We start from the raw sequence: 24,066 nt of genomic DNA, 5'->3' as shown, positions 1-24,066 counted from the left end.
GTGAACTCTTTATTTCAGACATTTGGCTGAATGAAAATAGGCAAAGGGAGAGAAATTTTAGGTTTGAGAGAATACTTTTTAAAAATTATTATTTTCAGAGATAGGTACTTACTCTGTTGCCTAGGCTGGAAGGCAGTGGTGCCATCACAGCTCACTATAACCTCGATCTCCTGGGTTCAAGCAATCCTCCTGCCTCAGCCTCTAAAGTGGCTGGGACTACAGACCCATGCAGGACCACAGGCACATGCCACTGTGCCTGGCTAATTTTTTTGTTTGTTTTTTGTAGAGATGGAGTCTCACCACGTTGCCCAGGCTGGTCTCATAGCCTGGATCTCTTGGCCTCAAGCCATCCTCCTGCCTCGACCTCCCAAATTGCTGGAATTACAGATGTAAGCCACCAGACCCAGCTGAGAGAGTACTTTTGTAGGGAGAGAGAGAGATGTAATAAATAAAGAAGGAAGGAAAGACTGAAGATGCAAGTGGGAAAGAAGACATGATAGATAGAGAAGGATCTCTTAGGACAAATGAGGGCACAGGATCAAAATAAAAGGGGTAAGAGGCCCAGGACTGAATTGACACAAGCCTCATATAGACTTTGCTACTAGCTATTTAATTTGGGGGAAGTCACTGAACCTTCTGAGTTTGTTCTCTCATCTGTAAAATGAAGATAGAACATATAAGATTATGATGTTTAAATAAAATAACATTTGTTAAATACCTGGCACATACAGTATACCACTATAAATATAAGTATATTTTTATTGAATTCTCCAGAGAATATCTATATACTTATAGAATATATGTAAATATAGAAGTATGTTGATTTCCTAGGGCTGTGGAATAAATCACCACAAACTGGGTGGGTTAAAACAGCATAAATTTATTCTTTCACAGTTCAGGAGGCCAGAAGTGTCAAACCAAAATCTCATGAAGATTGATTCCTTCCTGGGGGCTCAGAAGGTGAATCTGTCCCATGTCTCTCCCCTGACTTCTGGTGGTTCCTGGCAATCCTTAGAGTTTGTTCCTTGGCTGGTAGTAGCGTAACTGTAATCTCTGGCCCTGTCATTACAGGGTGTTCTCTCTGTCCCTGTGTGTGTCCCTCTCTTCTCTTTTTCTTATAAGGACAGCTCTCAAACTTAACTGATTTTTTTTTTTTTTAAACAGAGTCTTGCTTTGTTGCCCAGGCTAGAGTGAGTGCTGAGGCATCAGCCTAGCTCACAGTAACCTCAAACTCCTGGGCTCAAGCTATCCTTCTGCCTTAGCCTCCAGAGTAGCTGGGACTACAGGCATGTGCCACCATGCCCGGCTAATTTTTTCTACATATATTAGTTGTCCAATTAATTTCTTTGTATTTATAGTAGAGAAGGGGGGGGGTCTCACTCTTGCTCAGGCTGGTTTCGAACTCCTGACCTCGAGCAATCCGCATACCTCGGCCTCCCAGAGTGCTAGGATTACAGGTGTGAGCCACTGCGCAGGCCCAGCCACTTAACTGATTATTTAATTTACTTAAACCTCAAACTTAATTGATTACATCTGCAAAGATACTGTTTCCAAACCCTATTTCCAAATAAGACTACATTTTAATTTCCAGATTGACATGAAATTTGCAGGGGATACTATTCAGCCTGGTACAAGAAATATATTGCTGACTTATCCTTATTTTTATGATAGCTTCAATAGGCTATTTTGTATAAAAACTAGGATTTGGCCCTTACAAGGGAGGATAGCTCAGGTCATGGAATTTGGATCTCATCAATTCCTCTTCCAGTTGTGTAGCCTTTGGAGGCTGTACCCTCTTTAGCTGCCAGTTTTCTCATCTGATAAAGGGGGAGAATAATACTTCAGAGTGTTTGGGGGAAGATTATGTGATGTCATGTATGTAAAGTAATGTATGTATGTAAAGTAACACATTTAGCATGGCACCTGGCCCACAGGGCCTGTGCTTGGCCCACTCAACAAAGGCTGAGCTGTAGTGTAGGTGGGTGGAAGTCTAGGTTTCTGTTCATATAAACTAAGAAGATTCCTCATTTTCATACAGTTGCAGGCTAAAAGTGCTGTTTTCAGGGCCAGTTGCATTGTTCTGACACCACTTTCCTACCAAGATTTTCCACACCTGGTTATTCAATACTAAGATGAATGATTTACCACTATTGTTGACTCACATTCCACAGAAATACTGAATCACTTGTCTTTGTCCCTCAATGTCTAGCATTTCAGTTTGCTCATTTACTCTATAATCACTTTGTTTCTGTACTCCAAAAAGCAGCTATTTAAACATCATCTTCTACAAGTTTTTTTTTTGAGAAGATAATTTAAAAATATTTAAATCAATAATGTCTGAAGTTTCATGAGTTTAATACATTATATCACTAAACCTCTGTAACTCTTTAAGGTAGAAAACCACATATTTTATCTCAGTTTTTAAAAATAGAAAATTGATGTTCTAAGTGGTTACATGACATAAATACAACAATTAGCTCTATCCTGACCAGAGGAAATATGGTAATAGCTATATTTTCCATGGCACTGGTGTACATTAGCCATATTGTAGGAACTCATTGTCAACCATCTGGTAACAAAATATAAAAATTTTAATCAATATTTTTTGTCTATGGTAGGTCATTATCTTGTCTATAAAGATGACTTACTACCATACCTTTGAGTAAACATGGCCTGAAGTTATATTGCCAAAATCTATATTGATCTCCTATTGGTTTGCTTGATTTAACACACAACTTTGTTAACATGCTGTTTTCTAGTGTGCTGTACTAAGAAGATTGGCGGGTGGGGGATTAAGAATCTGAATGTACTCTTTGCCATGCTTAAGGCACTTTTATGTTATGGGTTCAAACTCTATTGTATTCAATTGATGTTAATGAAGTTATATATAAATATTAATAACAGCACAGTAGAGTAGGACCCTTTAACACTATTCTTCTAGCCCCCAAACAGGCAAATATTCTTAGGATTTTAAGAATTTCTGTATATTATTACCTGTTATGAACTGCATGTATAACTAGGCAGGCAGGGAATTTTACAGACTGACTTGTGAAATCAAGACAAATTGTGCATTAATTTCAAACTTCAGAAAGCCCAAGGTTGTGTACCAACTACCTGAATCTAAAGAAGCCAAATACACAAAATTTCTAGCAGTTCAAAACAAGCTACATATGCTTTAAATTTAGTATTTTGGCTTTACTTATATTTTAGAGTATATCTACATGAGTCTTTTGGTTTACTATGTAATAAAGAAGTCATTTTCATTTATAAGAGCAATATATGACATGCAAGGAAGCATCTAAAACACAAAAGACAAGATTGTTTTTGTTTCTTCTGAATTCATTGGAAGATGAACTGAAAAGTTTTTTTCTCCATCTCCAATTTCTGTGACTGTAGTATGTTAGCCTGGCATTCCACCACATATAAACTTTTAACAGAACACAGATTTCATGAATTTGTGGCTTGCCTGCACTTCCTTTTTTAAAATCCTGGACATTTGCAGATGAAAATATCTCCGTTACCACTTAAATACTTTACAAAGTAAAAATATAAACTCTTTGCAGATTTATTTCAAAACATTCTAAACCCCAACATTCTTTATTGATACAAAACCCACATACATTAAGCAATTTGAAGATTTAGTGTAAATAGGCACCACTTTGTAGTAGGTTCGGTACAGATAAAGCATTTCAGCACAGATTCTGCCACAAAGCATTTGGGAGTCTTAAGTTAGAGCTTCAGAATTCCTTCTGAAAAGGACAAAAGAAAGACTTCCTGTCATTTCCACTGGTTTCTGCATGTGGGATCAATATGGGCAATGCAAAGTTTAAACAGATGCAAATGGGGAGGGGAGGAGGAAATGTCATGCCTTGTTTTACATATTTCTCCATATCCAGATTGAATTTAAGTCAGTCTTTCCTTGGAGCTTCCAGAGAAGACGTCCACCGAAGTTACAGCATGCTTGAATGGTCTATTTCACCAATATTTGCTTATGGAAATAAAGGGGAGTGACGGGGGGAAAAGAGGAGAGAAGTGGAGGAGGGGTTTGAAGCTGAGGGAGGCTCTGACCACAGCCCAGCACTCCATAACCCTGTCTGATGTGATCATTAACCTTTCTGGAAAAGGCAGCTGGCAATTCTCTGAGGTTGTCTTTAGGATGTGAGGAGAGCCACACAGATACTGCACAGACTACAGATTGTTTGGTTTACTTTGAGAGCTGTTGGTCCACTTTTGTGTGGCAGAAAAATGAGATTTCACCCATTCCTTTTTGCATTTTTTATTTTTATGATGAGTCTTCTCCTTATCAACGGACAGAGACCAGGTAGGACTTTGATACAGTTGTACCGAGTAACTTATTATTCCTGTTTGTGTTCCTGGGTCCCTGAGCGGGATTTTATTTATCTGAAAATCACTTAGGTGTGCTTGCAGTTAATAGTATTACGGGTAAATGTGTAGGATTTTGGAAGTATGCTATTTATCCTGTTGGATATATTATCTGGATATTTTTTAAATGGCTGGACTTTAGAATGATAATATGATCTTTATCATTAAAATGATAAAATGATCTTACAACTATTTTTTTCTAAATGCAAGGAAAATTTATCACTAAACTATTGCAGATATGTTGTCCTTACAAGTAAAAAGAAATGGAAATGTTGATTTATTCATTATAGAGGTAAATAAACCTATAAATTTTTAGGTAAAATGCAAAATCCAAAGCAGTTTATTAAAAAAGCATGTTGCTGGCTAGAGTAGAGGCTGAATTAACAACATTTAAAAATCATAATGTCTGAGATTTACTCAGTTTTTGGCTATCTCCCATGTATAATTAAGTATATGTGTTATAGTTAAAAAATTGAAAAACAAAAAACAATATGACAAAATACAGGTGAAATATTAATAGCTGTTATTTCTAGTTATATAATTAGGTATATCATTTAAAACAAATAAGTGCATTTTTTATTATTATTATGTTTATAGAGCCAAAAATTTCAAAAATATATGTGGCCAAGCTACATAATATTAATATACTTGACACCTTTTTCAGTTTTTCAATAATTGATATTGGTTATGTTATATTTAACCAACAGGAAGTTAGTAGACAAAATTATCATATGTGCTCATACTTCAAAAACAAATAAGATTTCAGAGCACTGGTAAGTTAAAAAAAAATAGAGTTTTCTGACTCAGGAAAATTTTTGCAGGAAGTTATTGCAAACCCAACTTTAAGCAGAAAGTTGATAATATTTACATCCAAATATGTTAGATTATTTACTTGGTAATATACTTCTCCAGTTAGAACAGAAAATGGTACATAAGTGGTTAAAAATTTAGACTTTGCCTTTTAGTTAATTGGAAGTTTGATCGCTGTGAGTTTATTTCAAACGACGTCCCCTGGTCTGTACGTTTACATAAATAATAAAGTTCTAAGTCAGCAGCTTAGAGAGAGCAGCTTGATCATTTCTTATTGTTTACAGTAAGGGCTATTCAAACCATTTCTACTTTTTCAAAATACAGAACACCTTAGACAATATTATTATAAAATATTTGTGATTAATTTACTGCATAAAAAGGTCTAGGAGCACTTAGGAAGAAAGCTATCTAAAAGGAGGAGGATATTACTATTAAGATCTTGCTATTAACATTTCCTGTTAGGAATACATCTTTTGTGTATGAATCTCATTAATTTTTTATATCATAATTACATCTGAACAAAATAGCTACAGCATAGTTTGGCTCCAAAATACAGTTTTGCATTCTCCAAATTAATCAACAAATTTCTGAAAACTGCTCCTAATATTTCTTTTTTCTTTTTTTCTTCAGCTAATTTGGCCATGAGAAGAAAATTGCACAGACACAACTGCCCTCAGAGGAGATGTATGCCTCTTCATTCACGAGTGCCCTTCCCCTGAGGTAGTTCTGATAGAAAATAGTTTTACTATTTAGTTTTAATAGTTTTAAGTAGAAAATAGTTTTACTATTTATATTTACTAAATATATATATTTAGTCAATGTTCCATATTGGATATATTAAAGAATGTTTACTCATATTTTGTAATATGTGATAATGGCTTATGGTGATGTCAAAGCTTAAGAGAGGCATACTAATAAATGAAAGAGTGAAATGAATGACAGGATGTTTGAGAATTGCTTTAATAGTTAAGGAAGAAACGAGATAGGTGAAAATGTAGGAAAGTCTTGATCATTGTTAAATCTGAGTGATAACTACATGGAGGCCAATACTATTGTGTGTGTTGAGAATTTTCATAATTAAAAAATCAAGCACTGGAAGAATTTAATTATAAAATTGTCTTTATACATGTGTTTTGAAAAACACTGGCTAGCTCTTGGTTATATACTCAGGACAAGCACATTTCCATTAAGATCACTGTGTACCAGAAAGCATTGGGACATATTACCTAACACCATACCAGTGATGGACTAGCCTCAATACTGCAGGGCTTACTTTTTCTGAATATATTTCTTTTTTTTTTGAGACAGAGTCTCGCTTTGTTGCCCAGGCTAGAGTGAGTACCTTGGTGTCAGCCTAGCTAACAGCAACCTCAAACTCCTGGGCTCAAGCGATCCTGCTGCCTCAGCCTCCTGAGTAGCTGGGACTACAGGCATGTGCCACCATGCCCGGCTAATTTTTTTCTATATATATTAGTTGGCCCAATTAATTTCTTTCTATTTATAGTAGAGATGGGGGTCTCACTCTTGCTCAGGCTGGTTTCGAACTCCTGACCTCGAGGAGCAATCTGCCTGCCTCAACCTCCCAGAGTGCTAGGATTACAGGCATGAGCCACCACGCCCAGCCGATAGTATTGGTCTTAATGGTTGCATCTCTAAGGATAAATTTTGAATAGAATTTTGCTCCTCCCTTTTTTGCTTTTACACTCACTAAATAATTTTACACAACCACTATCATCTGTAATACTGTTTGAATCAATTTACTTCAAACACTGCCCAAGTCTAAGTCACCTCAAACTAAAAAATAAATACTTTGGCATTCCATTGCAATTATTTTAAGCTCATTAATTCATTTAAAATATATTTCTTCTAAAGAATGCTATAGAAATATCTCTCAGTTGGTTAATACACACAGGCAATGGCTAAATTAGCTTATTCAGTTGGTCTGTAGACTAGCTTTTATGGCTCTGTTCATTCAGTGGAAAGAAGGGTTGCTATGCCTATTGTTTAATTCCTGCTTTTCAAACCCCTTGAAAGCCCTGGAGTAGGAAGTTAAATGAGGAAAGAACAATTCAGTAATAAGCATTTATCAAAAGGACTAAGTCAAAAAGCCAAGTTCTCTATGCCTATATCTGTGACAAATTACTCTTTGCTATCAAAATATGAAAAATGGGTTTGGTGGAGGAATCCAGAAAGATATAGTAGGAGGCTGCTGAGAAGCCAATTAAGAGTCATTGAATCATGCTTTAAAGGATTTAATATGTTAAAATATCCTTTGGTGTGTGTTGATAATGATTCCAGCAGAGCATTTTAGTTTCATATATAAAATATTAGTAAAATCTGTGCTTAGGAGTGGAGAAGTTCCAGATTTTTCCAGTACTCCCCCATAAATAACAAAGAGGAAAAGACACATTCTACAATAGCAAGAGAATTCCTGCATATACAGAGAGAAATACCTTACAAAAATAGGAACACAAATCCTTAGCCATACTTTATCTTCAAACAGCCTACTGTGAAAACCAGGGTTGCAAGTAAACAAAATAGAGTAGTGAAATTTGAATTGTTAAAGTCAAGGGAAATTTTGAGCTATAAACTGAGTTTGTAAAGCAAAGGAAAATTTAAATAAAAGCTATATAAACCACTTAATAGCAATCCTTTACAAAAGTTTGCTGATAGCTTTATAGAACTGCTCAGGTTACAGCATCCATTTTCTCAGTTTTAGGCTAGTTCTACATTCCAGTCATGGTTCTTTGAAGAATATTTTACAGTCACCTGAATCCAGTGATTACTATAAAAGCCAATGTAAAACAAACATTAAGACAATTTCCCAAGATCATGCTCAGCTAGTACTATAAAACTGCTGTCTTTGTATTCGATAACATAATTCTCAGTGTCTTAAATATTTTCACATTTGTGTATGTCTTGCAACAAGGGCACTTTGACAACCAGGTAAATGCACTCTGGACCTATGTAGTGGACTCTAAGGCAAAAGCTCCCTTTCATTTCTCCTGCTCTGTTTTTTGGATGGTTTAGATAAAATCACACATGGTTATTTGATTCAGTTAGGGTCAAGTAAGACTGTAAATGGGATAGCTAAAGCAAACAATCCACTCTGGAAGTTTTCCAGATTAACACTTTAGAGTGGCTTAGACCTTTAACTCATTTAATAGGAACACCTTGTTATCTTTATTCTGCTCAGTTTTCCAGCTCCTAGGGTCCTCCTCATTGATCCTCAGCAAGATTTCCAAGCCTATAGAACTGAGTTAACTAAACAAAAAAAACTATGCTGTATGCAGTTTATTTCCTCGATTTCTTTTTTCTCACAGAAATATTTTGGCATCACCTTCAGTTCTAAGGGAATCAAAGTGGAGGCGGCTGAGAGAAGGAAATGCAGGCTTGTAGGTTGATGTGAGAGCCCTGGAGTGGGAAATGTGGAACTTAAGATTCAAATGACTTCCCCCTTCCAACAGTGAAATCTCACCCCATCAATGCTTTTATTTATAAATATGTACTCTAGATTACTATTTCTCCTGTGAATATATACTCTATCTAGCTTGTTAGTAATAATTGTAATACATGTTCATGCTATAAAATTTATTTATTTCTAACAGCACGGAAGAATAAAGTCAAAAGCACAAATTCTCCGTCCTGCCCTGTTGACTAATTTCACTTCCCAGAGCTTATGAGAAGATATTTGGTAGCAAGTGCTTTTTTTTTTGAGACAGAGTCTCACTTTGTTGCCCAGGTTAGAGTGAGTGCTGTGGCGTCAGCCTAGCTCACAGCAACCTCAAACTCCTGGGCTCAAGTGATCCTACTGCCTCCCAAGTAGCTGGGACTACTGCTACTCAGCCTCCCAAGTAGCTGGGACTACTGCTACCATAGTGGCATGCACCAAGTAGCTGGGACTACTGCTAGCCTCCTGCCTCAGCCTCCCAAGTAGCTGGGACTACTGCTACCATGGTGGCATGTGCCACCATGCCCAGCTAATTTTTTGTATATATATTTTTACTTGGTCAATTAATTTCCTATTTTTAGTAGCGATGGGGTCTCTCTCAGGCTGGTTTCAAACTCCTGACTTCAAGCAATCCACCGACCTCGGCCTCCCAGAGTGCTAGGATTACAGGCGTGACCCACCACGCCCGGCCTGCAAGTGCTTTTTTTTTTTTTGGGGGGGGGGCCAAACCACGTGGCTTTATTATACACTCGTGGACGAGGTTCTGGGGCCCCAAGAGAGGGGGGCCCCGGAAGTCGCCCTGCAAGTGCTTTTTAATACATTATTTTAAGTTGAGTCCAGCCAATACTCTGGTCACCCTTGCTTACCATTCAATGTGCTATTTTCTGCCTTTTTCTTACCCCCTTGCAGTAAGGGGCTTCTGACTCCCTTGTCCAGACCTCTGTTCTGCTTCCTAATACTTTTCTGCAGTTGTCCTATTGTCCCTTCTCTCTTCATTCTCTCTACCCAACTCTGCTGTCAGCACAGAATCTCTACTTTACCAGAGTGCTTCATCTCCAACTTTAGCCATGGCCAAAGAGTTCTGGGAAGAACTCTTCTGCTCATTTTTAGGCACCTCTGCTCCCCATTTAGCTATATTTCAAGCCATTAACTAACCTCCTCTGCCAACTCACAGCAAGAGATAACTCCTCCCAGATAGTATCACAGAGAAAATGGAGATCATTAAGCCTCAAAATCCTACCCCACCCTCAAACTGCAAACACTACAATGACAAACTACAAACTACCTCTGGCACACTTCTTTTATTTTCCCTTCCTAGTCTTTCACTAAGACGTGTCTCTCTTGGGTATGGTTAATCTCTCTACACTTCAAAGACTTTGATCAGTAATTACTCCCTTTCCCCCCACCTCCCCCTAGAATGTTCAATATGTCAAAACTATTCTATTTCAGAAAGAAAGAAAGAAAGAAAGAGAGAGAAAGAAATGAACTGAACAGAGGGAGGGAGGGAGAGAGGGAAGGGAGGAAGGAAAGGAAAAGAAAAGAGGGAGGGATGGAGGATGGAAGGAAGAAAAAAGGTCCACCAATGACCCCACAGTGCTCTCTAGTGACCAGCCCATGTTCTTCTCCTCACAGGCAAATTTCTTGAAAAGATGTCTGTTTCCTTCCATCTATTTTCTTTCCTTCTTTCTTTCCTTCCTTCCTTCCTTCCTTTCCCTTCCTTCCTTCCTTCGTTCCTTCCTTTTCCTTCCTTCCTTCCTTTCCCTTCCTTCCTTCCTTCCTTCCTTCCTTCCTTTTCCTTCCTTCCTTCCTTCCTTCCTTCGTTCCTTCCTTTTCCTTCCTTCCTTCCTTCCTTCCTTCCTTCCTTCCTTCCTTCCTTCCTTCCTTCCTTCCTTCCTTCCTTCCTTCCTTCCTTCTCTTCTCTTCTCTTCTCTTCTCTTCTCTTCTTTCTCTTCTCTTCTCTTCTCTTCTCTTTTCCTCTTCTCACTTTGTTGCCCAGGCTAGAGTGAGTGCCAGAGCAACCTCAATCTCCTGGGCTGAACCTCAATCTCCTGGGCTGAACCTCAATCCCCTGGGCGATCCTCCTGCCTTAGCCTCCCGAGTAGCTGGGACTACAGGTATGTGCCACCATGCCCAGCTAATTTTTTGTATATATATTTTTAGTTGGTCAATTAATTTCTATTTTTGGTAGAGATGGTGTCTTGCTCTTGCTCAGGCTGGTTTCAAACTCCTGACCTTGAGGGATCTTCCCTCCTTGGCCTCTCAGAGTGCTAGGATTACAGGCGTGAGCCCGTCCCTTCCCATCTATTTTCAATACATGGCTCCCTATTTCTTTCTCAGAAAAGTCCCTCATGACTTCCTTCTGGTGAATCCAGTGAACACATTTCAGGCCTGGTCAAAGGATGGAATGGGTTGTCCTGGGCTTTAATGATGCCATGCTTTCTCCTACTTCTCTCTGAAACAAATCATGATTTTTTTTTTTTAGGACCTCTACAGTATGTTCAATTGCCTACATGGAATCACTTCAGATGTCTATAGGCATCTTAAGCTTTTGCCTACACTGCATATGCAAATCTCTACCATGGCTTTTTTTAGGCTTATTCTCATACCTCAGTTCTCTGTTCCAATATCACATATGTCATCAGAAGTCCTTCCTTGATGACTTGACATAAAATAGCAATATCTCGTAATACTCAAGCACCCCTATTCCCTTTATCTTGGTTTGTTTCTGTAACACCTATTTCCATCCGACATATATAACACATACCAGGGCTGTCTGGAAAGTATCCAGCCATGTAACCATTCTCGTTATATTAACAATGGATGGATACTTTCCAAACAGCTCTTGTATATTTACTTTGTTATTATGTTTAGTATCTACTTCTCTTTATTAGAATGTAAGTTCTATGAGAATAAGGACTTTACTTTGGTTACAGCTATCTGCCCAGTGACTATGGTAAACTCTCAAAAAAATTGATGAAATTCTAATCCAAGTAATTGTGAAAGAAGAAAGAAAATTAAGAAAAATTGAATTTCTATAAAATAAAATAAAAATTTGATGAATTAATGAGTGAGTGAATGGATACCTAAAAGGAAATTATTCAATTCTTCCCACACAGTTATTTCTCCTTCTGTGTTCTCAAACTTTAGGAAATAATTATAATGTCACCATGTACTAGATGTTTGCTAAATATTAGGCACTGTGATATGAAATACACATGTTACTATCTCATTCAATGTAAATTTCTAAGCAAGGTGCCCTATTATTCACTTCTAATTGGTTTCTCAAACCTGTCATTTCTACCTTGAAATAATTCTTGAATTTGCCCTTTCCATTTCTATTGTTACTATCTTTTTTTTTTTTTTTTTTTTTGGAGAACAGGGCCTCACTCTGTCACCCAGATTCGAATGCAGTGGCATTATTATAGCTCACTATAACCTCATATTCTTAGGCTTAAGCAATCCCCCCACCTCAGCCTCCTAAATAGCTGAGACTACAGGTGCCACCACTATGCCCAGCTATTTTTTTTTTTTTCAACAGAAACATTGTCTCACTATGTTGCCCAGGGTGGTCTCAAACTCCTGGCCTCAAGCAACCCCCCCACCTTGGCCTCCTAAAGTGCTGGGATTATAGGAGTGATCCATTGTGCCCAGCCTGTTGTATCTCTTCAGTAGTATGACTTCGAAATCTTAATTGCTCACTCTAGCCTCCAGTTTTGGCTCTGGAATATCTTTTTTTTTTTTTCCTTTTACCATCTGATCTTTCTAAATTGTAAATTCAATTATGTCACCAATTATGTCACACTTTGATTAGAATCCTTAACTGTCCCCATAGCCTTCAGGACAGTGAGAACTCACATAATTTGACAAACAGCATCTTATAAAATGTACGTCTCCAGTCTCATCTGACCCCTCTTTCTTTCCCCTTTCCCTCTCCCAGAGGGATAAGAATTAAGACTGTGTTTGGACCAACTGCATTCGAGCTTTGGCCACATAGCTAACTCTCTGGTGATCATTGGTAAGTCACCTACCCTCTCTAAGCTTCCCTCCATTTCCAGATCTATATAATGGAACTAGCCATGGTATTTCACCTATCATAACTACTTGGCACATAGTAAGTGCTAAATAAATAGTAGCTGAAGTTATTATTACTATTACTTTAAAGTCAGTCCATTCTTCACCTCTTGCTGTTCTTCAAGCTATACTTTTGCCTGCAATGTCCTTTTTTCCACTGTTTTCCTTATTATCATTCATCCTCCTGGAAACCTTCCCTGATTTTGATATCCCTAGTTAATCTGTTAGATATGCTCACTTTTGCTCTCAACGTGATTTGCATAAGTACCTGACTCGCTGCATAATAACATGTGCTGCCTAAGGGAGCATGATTCACCATATGTTAATTGACTGTACTCTTCCCCTCCTCCCTCTGCTTGCTGTAAATTCCCTGAAGGCAGAGGGTGGGTTTTATTTTTATCTTTGTATCTTTAGCCAAGAAAAGTGCCCGGAACACAGGCACTTCGTAAATGTTGCTAAAAGAAATGAAATGAAATTTTTACTTATTATCTTAGCATGTAAGATTTGACAGTCCTAGTATTAACTTTCAAACCCAACTATGATTTCCTGTCTCTGTGCTGGAGATGTTTCCTAGGAATTCCTTCCCTCATTTTAACCAGTCTGAACCCTCCCCCTGCCCTGGGGTTCTCTTTCGATTCCTTTTTGTTTATGAGGCCCACCGAGAGTCAATTAGTTTAAAATAATCTCCTTACTCCAAACAGTCACAGCACTTTTTTATTAGTAGGTTTTTAGAGCCATTTATCACGTTCTACTTCAGGTTTCTACATTTCTTTAGATTTTTATCAGTATTGGGGCCTCACATGGTAGCCCACACCTGTAATCCTGGCACTGAGGGAGGGTTGCCAGGAGAATGGCTTGAGGCCAGGAGTTTGAGACCAGTTGAGCAATTTAGGAAAAATTAGCTGGGCTTTGTGGCTTGGGCCTGTAATCCCAGCTACTCAGAAGGCTGAGGCAGGAGGACCTCTTGAGCACACGAAGTTGAGGTTCTAGTGAGCCATGATGAAGCCACTGCACTCTATCCCAGGCAACAAAGCAAAACCCTGTCTCCAAAAAAAAAGAAAAGGAAAAAGAAAAAAGATTTTTGTCAGTATTGGAATGCGAGCTGCTTGAAGACAAGACTTGGCCCCTAACAAACCTTTGCTTAATGTGAATGGCCTGAGAGCTGCCTTAAGTACAAGGGATTCCTGTGCAGACTACAATATATGTAGGACATATTGTATTAAAATATAGAAAATTACTGTTTTCTCAGCTAATCATAGTCCAGTGTCCAAAGATCATGCTTGGAGAAAATTCCTAATATCTCTAGTTTACTGATGAAATAAAACTTTTTTGTAAAGATTAGAATGCCTTAATGATATATATATTTATATATACACTTATCTATTTAGTATATTAACTTAAAATATATAGTGATGTTTATACTATTATAAACACATAATAATTGTATAGTCTCCTATACAAAATATGTATACAATGGCCTAACTTCACAGTTTTCTTCATTTTAGAAACTGATTTCTTTGTATAAAGTATGTAACAATTATTTCTGTAAATGCTTAAAGTAGCTGCTATCATGTTGTTCAGGAATGTTAAAATTTCTTTCTAGGCCGGGCGCAGTGGCTCAAGCCTGTAATCCTAGCACTCTGGGAGGGCGAGGCTGGAGGATTGCTCGAGGTTGGGAGTTCAAAACCAGCCTGAGCAAGGCCAAGACTCTGTCTCTACTATATAATAGAAAGAAATTAATTGGCCAACTAATATATATATAGAAAAAATTAGCCAGGCATGGTGGCACATGTCTGTAGTCCCAGCTGCTCGGGAGGCTGAGGCAGCAGGATTGCTGGAGCCCGGGAGTTTGAGGTTGCTGTGAGCTAGGCTGACGCCATGGCACTCACTCTAGCCTGAGCAACAAAGTGAGACTCTTTCTCAAAAAAAAAAATTTTCTTTTTAGTACAAATCTTTGTTCTTAGTTTGTTCTTAGTCAAGTTTTTAATTAGTGACCTGTTGAAATCAGGTAAACTTTATTATTACATGACAGCAATATAATAGAAAATATATTATTCTTATACAACAGCAAGAGAATAAGTATTGCTTTTAGGTGACTTGAGAACACCAAAATCACTTATTAACTATTTTAATACATTTTGCTGTTGGATGTACTTTTTTAAAAGTATTGTGTGGTATCGAATGCCACAATTCTTTCAACACTGTCAATAACATCAAAATTTATAGATGAATCTAACTTCCTGATTTTAATAAAATTATAAGCAATCATCACCAAAAACACTTTAAATTCACATTAGTGCATTTACAACCCCTCAGAATATTGCCACTTTATAATTAAAATCCTTGCTAGTTTATCTGTTACCACTCAGAATATTTATAAATATTTGTAAATAAGATAATGCAAACCACATATCTTCCACTTTCTTAAAACTTCATTAGCAAAGAAAAGAGGCAGAATACAAAGGCTTTCCCAAGATCTTCCCCACCTTGGTCCCACCCATGCACACCCCTAGTCACGCCTGGAGCTTGTCAGCCCCTCCCACTGTTCAGAGCCCCACAGTCCTTCCAGAGTATTGACCTCCCTTCTCCAGATCCACTGCTCCTCTCTAGTCTTCTTTCTCCCGATGATAAGAGTCTATAATACATTGTTTCCATAATTGCTGCCAGTATTGCTGGTTTCATTGGTCCTCTCTCTTCATGTCATTGTTCTGAAGGAATCCTAAGTCTCCATCTGTGCTGTGGATCCCCTCCTCTCTCACGTTTTCAGGAATCTCAAGCTGCCACTTACACTTTTCTTCATTCCCTTCCCTCTCTGGACCATCATGTCAACATGGAGATTTAAATGCTGACAAGCCTATACACTAAAACAAACAACAAACATGCACACTCCCACCCACATACCTCTCAGTCACAACTCTCATGATTTTGCTGTACTCCTCATCTCCAATTCATTATTTTGCATTCACATTTCAACCCACTTTAATCTGTCTTACAATGCCTTTAAAATGGCCATTAATTGTCTTCATCTTTCAAAATTAATGGACATTTTTTAGTTTTCCCCCTGAATTCATAGCAAAATTTAGCAACTGGCTGCTCAGTCTGTGAAAATCCTATTCCTTAAATTCCAGGGCAACATACCTACCCATTTCCACTAAGTTCTCAGCTGACCTTCTGGTTTCTGGGCAGGCTTATTCTACCTTATGAGGTAGAGTTTATCTCTACACTCTCCCACTCTGTTTCACCTATTCCTTTAGGCTTACCTGCCTCTTTACACTTAATGATAATACTCTGGGGAGGAAAAGACCACTCAACTGAGATCAAGCCAGGGTATTTCCAATTTATATAGCAAGGGAGTCAGCCACCATGACTTGCCTTTGGCAGAGGACTGAAGACAGGCAAGGGCTTCATTGTGGGGAAAAAGGGAAGGCTTTAGGCATGATCTTATTGCAGATTGTTGGCATGAGAAAGTTGAAGCCAGGCTATCTAGGAGTAGGACTTCTTATTTAATTGGTTTTGGAAGTATATGTAGCTTTCTCTGGTTCCAATTTCTCCTGAATTGGAACCAGGAGAGGAAAGGTAAAACGTAGGGAAGCTGGCAGGTATTGAACAAATCTTTACTATTTGGGACCAGTTGCTGCAGAGGCTGTGATTTAGCTTTTTGGACTGGTTGCTGCAGAGTGTGTGGGTCAGAGTTTCAATATATGGTCTGACTATTATAGATTTATATAGTCATTTATATACATAATATATATATTATGTATATAAATGACATAATATATATATTTATATAGTCATTTATATACATAATATACATTTATATAGTCGGTCTCTTAGCTTCAAACTTATTATCAGTTTACATCACCCAAGCTCAACGACTGTTTACCTTACAGCAATCTCCTCACATCTAGTTATGCTTCTCTTTTATCCATTCTTCAAATTAAACCTTCATACTACATAATATCCTTTAGTGAGGCCGGGCACAGTGGCTCACGCCTGTAATCCTACCACTCTAGGAGGCCGAGGTGGGAGGATTGCTCAAGCTCAGGAGTTTGAAACCAGCCTGAGCAAGAGCAAGACCCTGTCTCTACTATAAATAGAAAGAAATTAGTTGGCCAACTAATACATATAGAAAAACTTAGCCGGGCATGGTGGCGCATGCCTGTAGTCCCAGCTACTTGGGAGGCTGAGGCAGGAGGATTGCTTGAGCCAGGAGTTTGAGGTTGCTGTGAGCTAGGCTGACACCACGGCGCTCACTCTAGCCTGGGCAACAAAGTGAGACTCTGTCTCAAAAAAAAGAAAAAAAAAAGAGATCCTTTAGTGATTTCTCATTACTGTTAGGATTAAAATAAAAATTTTAACATAAACTACAAAACTGTGAACGATCAAGGGCTTCTGTATCTCTCCAACCCTATCTGACTCACTGTGGCTACCTGTGAGTTTGTCAAATTTGTCATGTTTCTTGCCACTTCAAGGACTTTGACACACTGTTTTCTCTGCCTAAAATGTTCTTTCCCTCTCTTCACCTATTAGTCTATTCCTACTTCATCACAACTTTTATCAAATGTTACTTCACTTGTGTGTGTAAGAGTATGTTTGTACCACATATAAATTCTTTAATTACAGTGGCCAAAGTAACTTTAGGGGGAGGGAGTAGGTGGGTGAGGGATTTTGGAGTTCTTTAGGTATCACGTTCCATTTATATTGAAATTGTGTTAGAGCTTAGTTCAACTTTATACTTATATATTCTTCATATTTTTCTCTAATAGCAACATTTTTAGTTGTTTGGCTAATTTTTTCTATTTTTAGTCGAGACGGGGTCTTGCTCTTGCTCAGGCTGGTCTCAAACTCCTGACCTCAAGCAATCCTCCAGCCTTGGCCTCCCAGAGTGCTAGGATTACAGGCCTGAGCCACCGAGCCCGGCCTATGCCCTTAGTATTAATACAATTGGAAGTTGTACTAAGAAAAACTTCAGGGTTTTTTTGTGATTTTTTACCAGTTATATCTGTTCACTGAGAAGAGTGTCCACAGAAGTCCTCATATGACCATTCTTTTTTTTTTTTTTTAGAGACGGGGTCTCGCTCTTGCTCAGGCTGGTTTTGAACTCCTGACCTTGAGTAATCCGCCCGCCTCGGCCTCCCAAGAGCTAGGATTACAGGCGTGAGCCACAGCGCCCGGCCTATGACCATTCTTAATCCCCCGTTATAATTTTCTTTTTTTTTTTTGACACAGAGTCTCGCCTTGTTGCCCAAGCTAGAGCGAGTGCCATGGCATCAGCCTACCTCACAGCAACCTCATACTTCTGGGCTCAAGCGATCCTCCTCCCTCAGCCTCCCAAGTAGCTGGGACTACAGGCATGCGCCACTATGCCCGGCTAATTTTTTCTATATATATTAGTTGGCCAATTAATTTCTTTTCATTTATAATAGAGACGGGGTCTCGCTCTTGCTCAGGCTGGTTTTGAACTCCTGACCTGAAGCAATCCACCCGCCTCAGCCTCCCAGAGAGCTAGGATTACGGGCATGAGCCACCGCGCCTGGCCCCATTATAAATATTTTAAATATTGATACATAGTAACAAACTGCTCCCTAGAAAAGTTAGACCACTGTACATTGCCAATAGCAAGTCATGAGAATGCCTATTCCCCACACTGGGTATGATCAACATTTTTAGTTTTTGCCGGTCTGATAAACAGCAACAGAAAAAAAGTCATTATTTAAAATTTATTATTTTTTTACATATATATAGTTTTTAGTGTGTTGTCCAGGCTGTTCTCAAACTCCTGGGTTCAAATGATCCTCTCGCCTGAGCCTCCCAAGTAACTAGGATTATGGGAGTGCACCATCACACCCAGCCCCATATTTTTTTTTTTTTTTTTTTGAGACAGTCTCACTGTGATATCCGGGCTATGGCGTCAGCCTAGCTTTCAGCAACCGCAAACTCCTGGGCTCAAGCGATCCTTCTGCCTTAGCCTCCCGAATAGCTGGGACAACAGGCATGTGCCACCATGCCCGGCTAATTTTCTCTCTCTCTCTCTATACATATATATATATTAGTTGGCCAATTAATTTCTTTGTATTTATAGTAGAGACAGGGTCTCGCTCTTGCTCAGGCTGGTTTCGAACTCCTGACCTTGAGCAATCCGCCCACCTCTGCCTCCCAGAGATCTAGGATTACATGCCTGAGCCACCGTGCCCGGGTGATTTTTTCAAAATTTACGTAGTCTGAGTTGGGAAAGATGATGCCAGAGAAGGCATACCTATATTTTCTTATTGCAAAATTAGTCATAGTTAACACCCTACCCTACCATAACTGTCAGGAAAGTAAAATATGAAGGAGGTGGAAGCTTCCAGAAATGAAGCAAGGGGTGCCTTCATGTCTTCAGGAGGGGGCCAAAACGAACTACCTAGGGAAACCTTGGCACCAGTAATTTTTCTCCTATAAAATATCCCTTTTACTCTTAAATGAAAAATAGGTAGTTATATTTTGCCATTAGCATATATTTGAAATTTACTGTTGCCAGGCACAGTGGCTAGCGCCTATAATCCCAGTAATTTTGGAGGCTGAGGCGGGAGGATCACTTGAGCCCAGGAGTTCAAAGCTGTAGCGAGGTATGATCTTGCCACTGCACTTCAGCCTAGGTGACAGAGTGAGACCCCATCTCAGGAAAAAAAAAAAAACTTACTGCTAAACACTATTAAATAGTCTAACAGCATTAAAATCTATCTAGGGACAATTTTATCAATTTAATAAAATACTTAAAATTAATACTTTGGTTCTGATATCTTTTTGTTGGCCTGCTTTAAATAACTTTCTTAGCTGGCACAGATATCAAAAATCAAAATCCAAAATATTATGAGAAGTAGTTGAGATTACTAATGTGGGTTACTAAGCAAATAAAGATTATTAGGTAAAAAATAATTTAATGTAAAAGTCTCTTTAACAGCTTAAATTCAGAGTTCTGAAAAAACAGGTGCTGTATTTATATTGAAATGTAAGAATGTATCAAGTTGCTTTCAGCACTGAAAAACACTGGTAAATTTTCATAGCTCATTGTCTATTTAAATGTCTCAATGTCTATTAATCATGGCTAAACTGATCTACTAGATAGTATTTTTTATGATGTGTTTGTTTCTCCCTTGCCTCCCTAATACAGATCTCTCTATCTAACTTTATCCAGTCTACCAGAAAAAGAAGTGAAGGAAAGATACCCAACTACGCAAAAGAACTTCATTATGGCAATAGCGTGATTGCTTAGAAGTTCCTGTACAAAAAGGAATTGTTTGAAAGCACCTGAGATGATTTATTAGTTTCAAAGGATTTTCTGCTTCTTGGCTTCTCTTAAGAAGAAAAATAACACAAATTCAAAATGATTCCAGTATGAAGCATAATTATTGCCTGCATAACAAAAATATTTCATCTTTTTCTATACATTATTTTTCTTTCATAGGTTAAAAAGAAAAATGCCTTTCAATGTCTTAGAACTCTCTAACTGTAAAAAGTGCAAGAATTTAAAATTTTTCTTTCATACTTCTATAATTCTCCAAAAGTATTAACTTTGTATATATTTGAGAGATTTTTTTTAAAAAAAAGGCAAAATCTGAAATCAATTGCTTTGACCATTTGGCTTTGCACAGTAGGGAGAGAATAATTGGTTCACTGATTATTTATATAGTAAGATTAAGAAAGAAGCTATTAATTGCTACCAATTTTATATGATAGGCTTTAATGTTTATGAAAGTATGATTTTTTATTTCATGAGAAATATCCATTTGAAGTTGTAAAAGAAAGCATAACATTCTAACTGTAGTTCGTTTTATTTTGCAATGGAAACATTCATTTTTGAATCTTTTTCTCATGTAATTATAACAAGCCAATGTTTGCTTTTCTTTGAAGTTCTCTTATGTCCTTGTTTATGTTGTATATATAGTTCCTTAAAAAGACCTACTTCAAGTTAACATCTGAAATATAGTTATGCCCATGAAGTACCACACATTGGGTAAAATCTGTATCTAAAAGATGACTACTTATCATTCTGACAGGCTTTGTTTTGGTGCTATTCATGCTGTGAGGCTGAGATGTTAAAAAAAAAAAAAAATCAGAAGAAATTTAGGGCTATGATTACCCAAAAAGGAAACTGTCCTGTTTAAATCTGACTTGTGTTGATAAATAGGTGTTCCCAAGTTGTTAGATATGCTTTTTTTTTTTTTGAGATAGAGTCTCATTTTGTTGCCCTGGCTAGAATGCCATGGCGTCAGCCCAGCTCACGGCAACCTCAAACTCCTGGGCTCAAGCAATCCTGCTGCCTCAGCCTCCCAAGTAGCTGGGACTACAGGCACGCACCACCATGCCCGGCTAATTTTTAGTTGGCCAATTAATTTCTTTCTATTTTTAGAGTAGAGGCGGGGTCTCGCTCTTGTCCAGGCTGGTCTCCAACTCCTGACCTTGAGCGATCCTCCAGTCTCAGCCTCCTAGAATGCTAGGATTACAGGCATGAGCCATTGCCCCCGGGCAGAAGCATTTTTATTTTTTTTTTTGAGACAGAGTCTCACTCTGCCCGACTAGAGTGCTGTGGCATCAGCTTAGCTCACAGCAACCTCAAATTCCTGGGCTCAAGTGATCCTCCTGCCTCAGCCTCCAGAGTAGCTAGGACTACAGGCATGTGCCACCATGCCTGGCTAATTTTTTCTATATACTTTTAGTTGGCCAATTAATTTCTTTCTATTTTTAGTAGAGACGGGTTCTCGCTCTTGCTCAGGCTGGTCTCTAACTCCTGAGCTGAAAAGCTCTGTCCACCTCAGCCTCCCCGAGTGCTAGGATTACAGGCGTGAGCCACCACACCCAGCCTGAAGCTTATTACAAGTGTCTTTTGGAGACATCTGCACTCAAATGTTTATAGCAACACAATTCACAATTGCAAAGATGTGGAAACAACCCAATACATGAGTGGATTAATAAAATGCGGTATAAGTATACCATGGAGTACTATTCAGGTATAAGAAACAATGGTGATATAGCACCTCTTGCATTTTCCTGGATAGAGCTGGAACCCATTCTACTAAGTGAACTATCCCAAGAATGAAAAGAATGAAAAAATAAGCACCACATATACTCACCAGCAAATTGGTTTCACTGATCAACACCTAAGTGCACATATAGGAATAACATTTATCGGGCGTCGGGCAGACGGTAGGGGGGAGTAGGGTAGGGGTATATATACACCTAATGGATGTGGTGTGCAGTATCTGGGGGATGGACATTCTTGAAGCTCTGACTCCAGAGGAGAAGGGGGGGAAGGCAACACACATAACTTAAACGTTTATACCCCTGTAATATGCTGAAATAAAAAAAAGAAATAAAAAAAAGTGTGTTTTGGGATAGAAGGTGCTTATTTATATAAGACACTAATTAAAATTATACACAAACAAAAGATGTTTTAGGAAATGTCATACCTCACTATTTAAATGAGATATTATTGGGGAAATTCTAAATAGGTTTTGGATAAATTATAATTCCTGTCTACAAATGCATCTGAGTAGAAACATAAGTTCTTATTGCTTATATTTATGTTTAATACATGTGCTCATTTGTACATTTTGTATAAAAAGTCTAACAGTTTAAACATTTAGATATATCTCATTCAATACAAACCTATACTTTTTCAAGTAAAGATTCTCACTTTCACTGAAAAAGTTACAAACCAGCCTTACCATTCTAAAGTAATTAAATGGTTATAGATTTCTGCTCATACAACTTCAGTAATCATTCAATAAAACAAACACTCAGTGATTTGAGTGTCTAGTTGTTCTTACTTTGTATAAGCAATGTTCACAGTGGTGGAGTATAACATGGTAAAAATGTTCCTAACACTTGTCTATATTTCCAGTGTTTGTTTCTTTTAATTGAGACATTTAAGACTGAACAGCCTTAATACATATCGTACCACTATAAATCTTTTACTTAATTCAAGATTGTTATAGCAAGGGCAAGATTCTCTCTACCAAAACTAAAAAACCAGTGGCATGTATGCTTGCTGGCATACCACAATAAATTCTTAACAATAGCGTCATATTTTTATTCACTGGGAGGTGAATGGGGAGAACAGAGGAGTGTCAAATCTGTGTTCTTTAAGCTTAACGTTTTTTATGATTTGGTATTCATTTTATTCTTTTTCTATTAAAAGTTATTTGTAATTCCTAACATTTTCAGAACACAGAGGAAAAGAGATTTTATATAGTTTAATCAATATGATTAATGGGGGCTGGGAGTTGTGGCTCACACCTGTAATCCTACCACTCTGGGAGGCTGAGGCGGGCGGATTGCTCAAGGTCAGGAGTTCGAAACCAGCATGAGCAAGAGTGAGACCCCGTCTCTACTAAAAAAATAGAAAGAAATTAATTGGCCAACTAATATATATAGAAAAAATTAGCCAGGCATGGTGGCGCATGCCTGTAGTCCCAGCTACTTGGGAGGCTGAGGCAGGAGGATCGCTTGAGCCCAGGAGTTCTTGAGGTTGGTGTGAGCTAGGCTGACGCCATGGCACTCACTCTAGCCTGGGCAACAAAGTGAGACTCTGTCTCAAAAAAAAAAAAAAGATAACATCTTTAGTTGGGTGTGGTGGTGTGGTGGCTCAGGCCTATAATCCTAGCACTCTGGGAGGCCAAGGCTGGAGAATAGCTTGAGACCAGTAGTTCAAGACCAGCCTGATCAAGAACGAGAACCCCATCTCTACTAAAAATAGAAAAATTAGCCAGGTGTTATGGTGTGCACCTGTAGTCCCAGCTACTCAGGAGGCTGAGACAGGAGGATCGCTTGAGCCCAGGAGTTGGAGGTTGCTGTGAGTTAGGCTGGTGCCACGACACTTACCCAGGCAATAAAGTGAGAGTCTGTCTCAAAAAAAAAAAGAACAAGATAACATTTTTTTTTTTTGAGACAGAGTCTCACTCTGTTACCCTGGCTAGAGTGCCATGGCATCAGCCTAGCTCACAGCAACTTCAAACTCCTGGGCTCAAGCAATTCTTCTGCCTCAGCCTCCTGAGTAGCTGGGACTACAGGCATGCACCACCATGCCTGGCTAATTTTTTTTCTATATATTTTTAGTTGGCCAATTAATTTCTTTCTATTTTTAGTAGAGACGGGGTCTCCCTCTTTGCTCAGGCTGGTCTGGAACTCCTGACCTTGAGCGATCCACCCACCTCTGCCTCCCAGAGTGCTAGGATTACAGGCATTAGCCACCGCGCCCAGCCAAGATAACATTTTTCATGCCGTTTTTGGAAATAAAATAAAAATTAACACTCCTACCAAAATGTATGATGAATAAAATATCAAAATTTTACATAAAGACAGAATATCAG

At 38.3% G+C, this 24,066-nt stretch overlaps 1 protein-coding gene across 1 annotated transcript; it reads left to right on the top strand.

The window, feature by feature from the left end:
- The first annotated feature begins 4,105 nt into the window (after nt 1-4,105).
- On the top strand, nt 4,106-20,455 carry APELA (apelin receptor early endogenous ligand). Its single transcript, XM_012735575.2, has 3 exons — nt 4,106-4,321; nt 5,824-5,913; nt 19,869-20,455. Exons 1-2 carry the CDS (start codon nt 4,246-4,248, stop codon nt 5,910-5,912), a joined length of 165 nt encoding a protein of 54 aa, XP_012591029.1. The 5' UTR covers nt 4,106-4,245; the 3' UTR covers nt 5,913; nt 19,869-20,455.
- Nucleotides 20,456-24,066: the final 3,611 nt, after the last annotated feature.

This window comes from Microcebus murinus, chromosome 15, assembly GCF_040939455.1.
Source record: "Microcebus murinus isolate Inina chromosome 15, M.murinus_Inina_mat1.0, whole genome shotgun sequence".
Classification (NCBI taxonomy): Eukaryota; Metazoa; Chordata; class Mammalia; order Primates; family Cheirogaleidae; genus Microcebus; species Microcebus murinus.
This window is presented reverse-complemented; position numbering and strand designations above follow the sequence as displayed.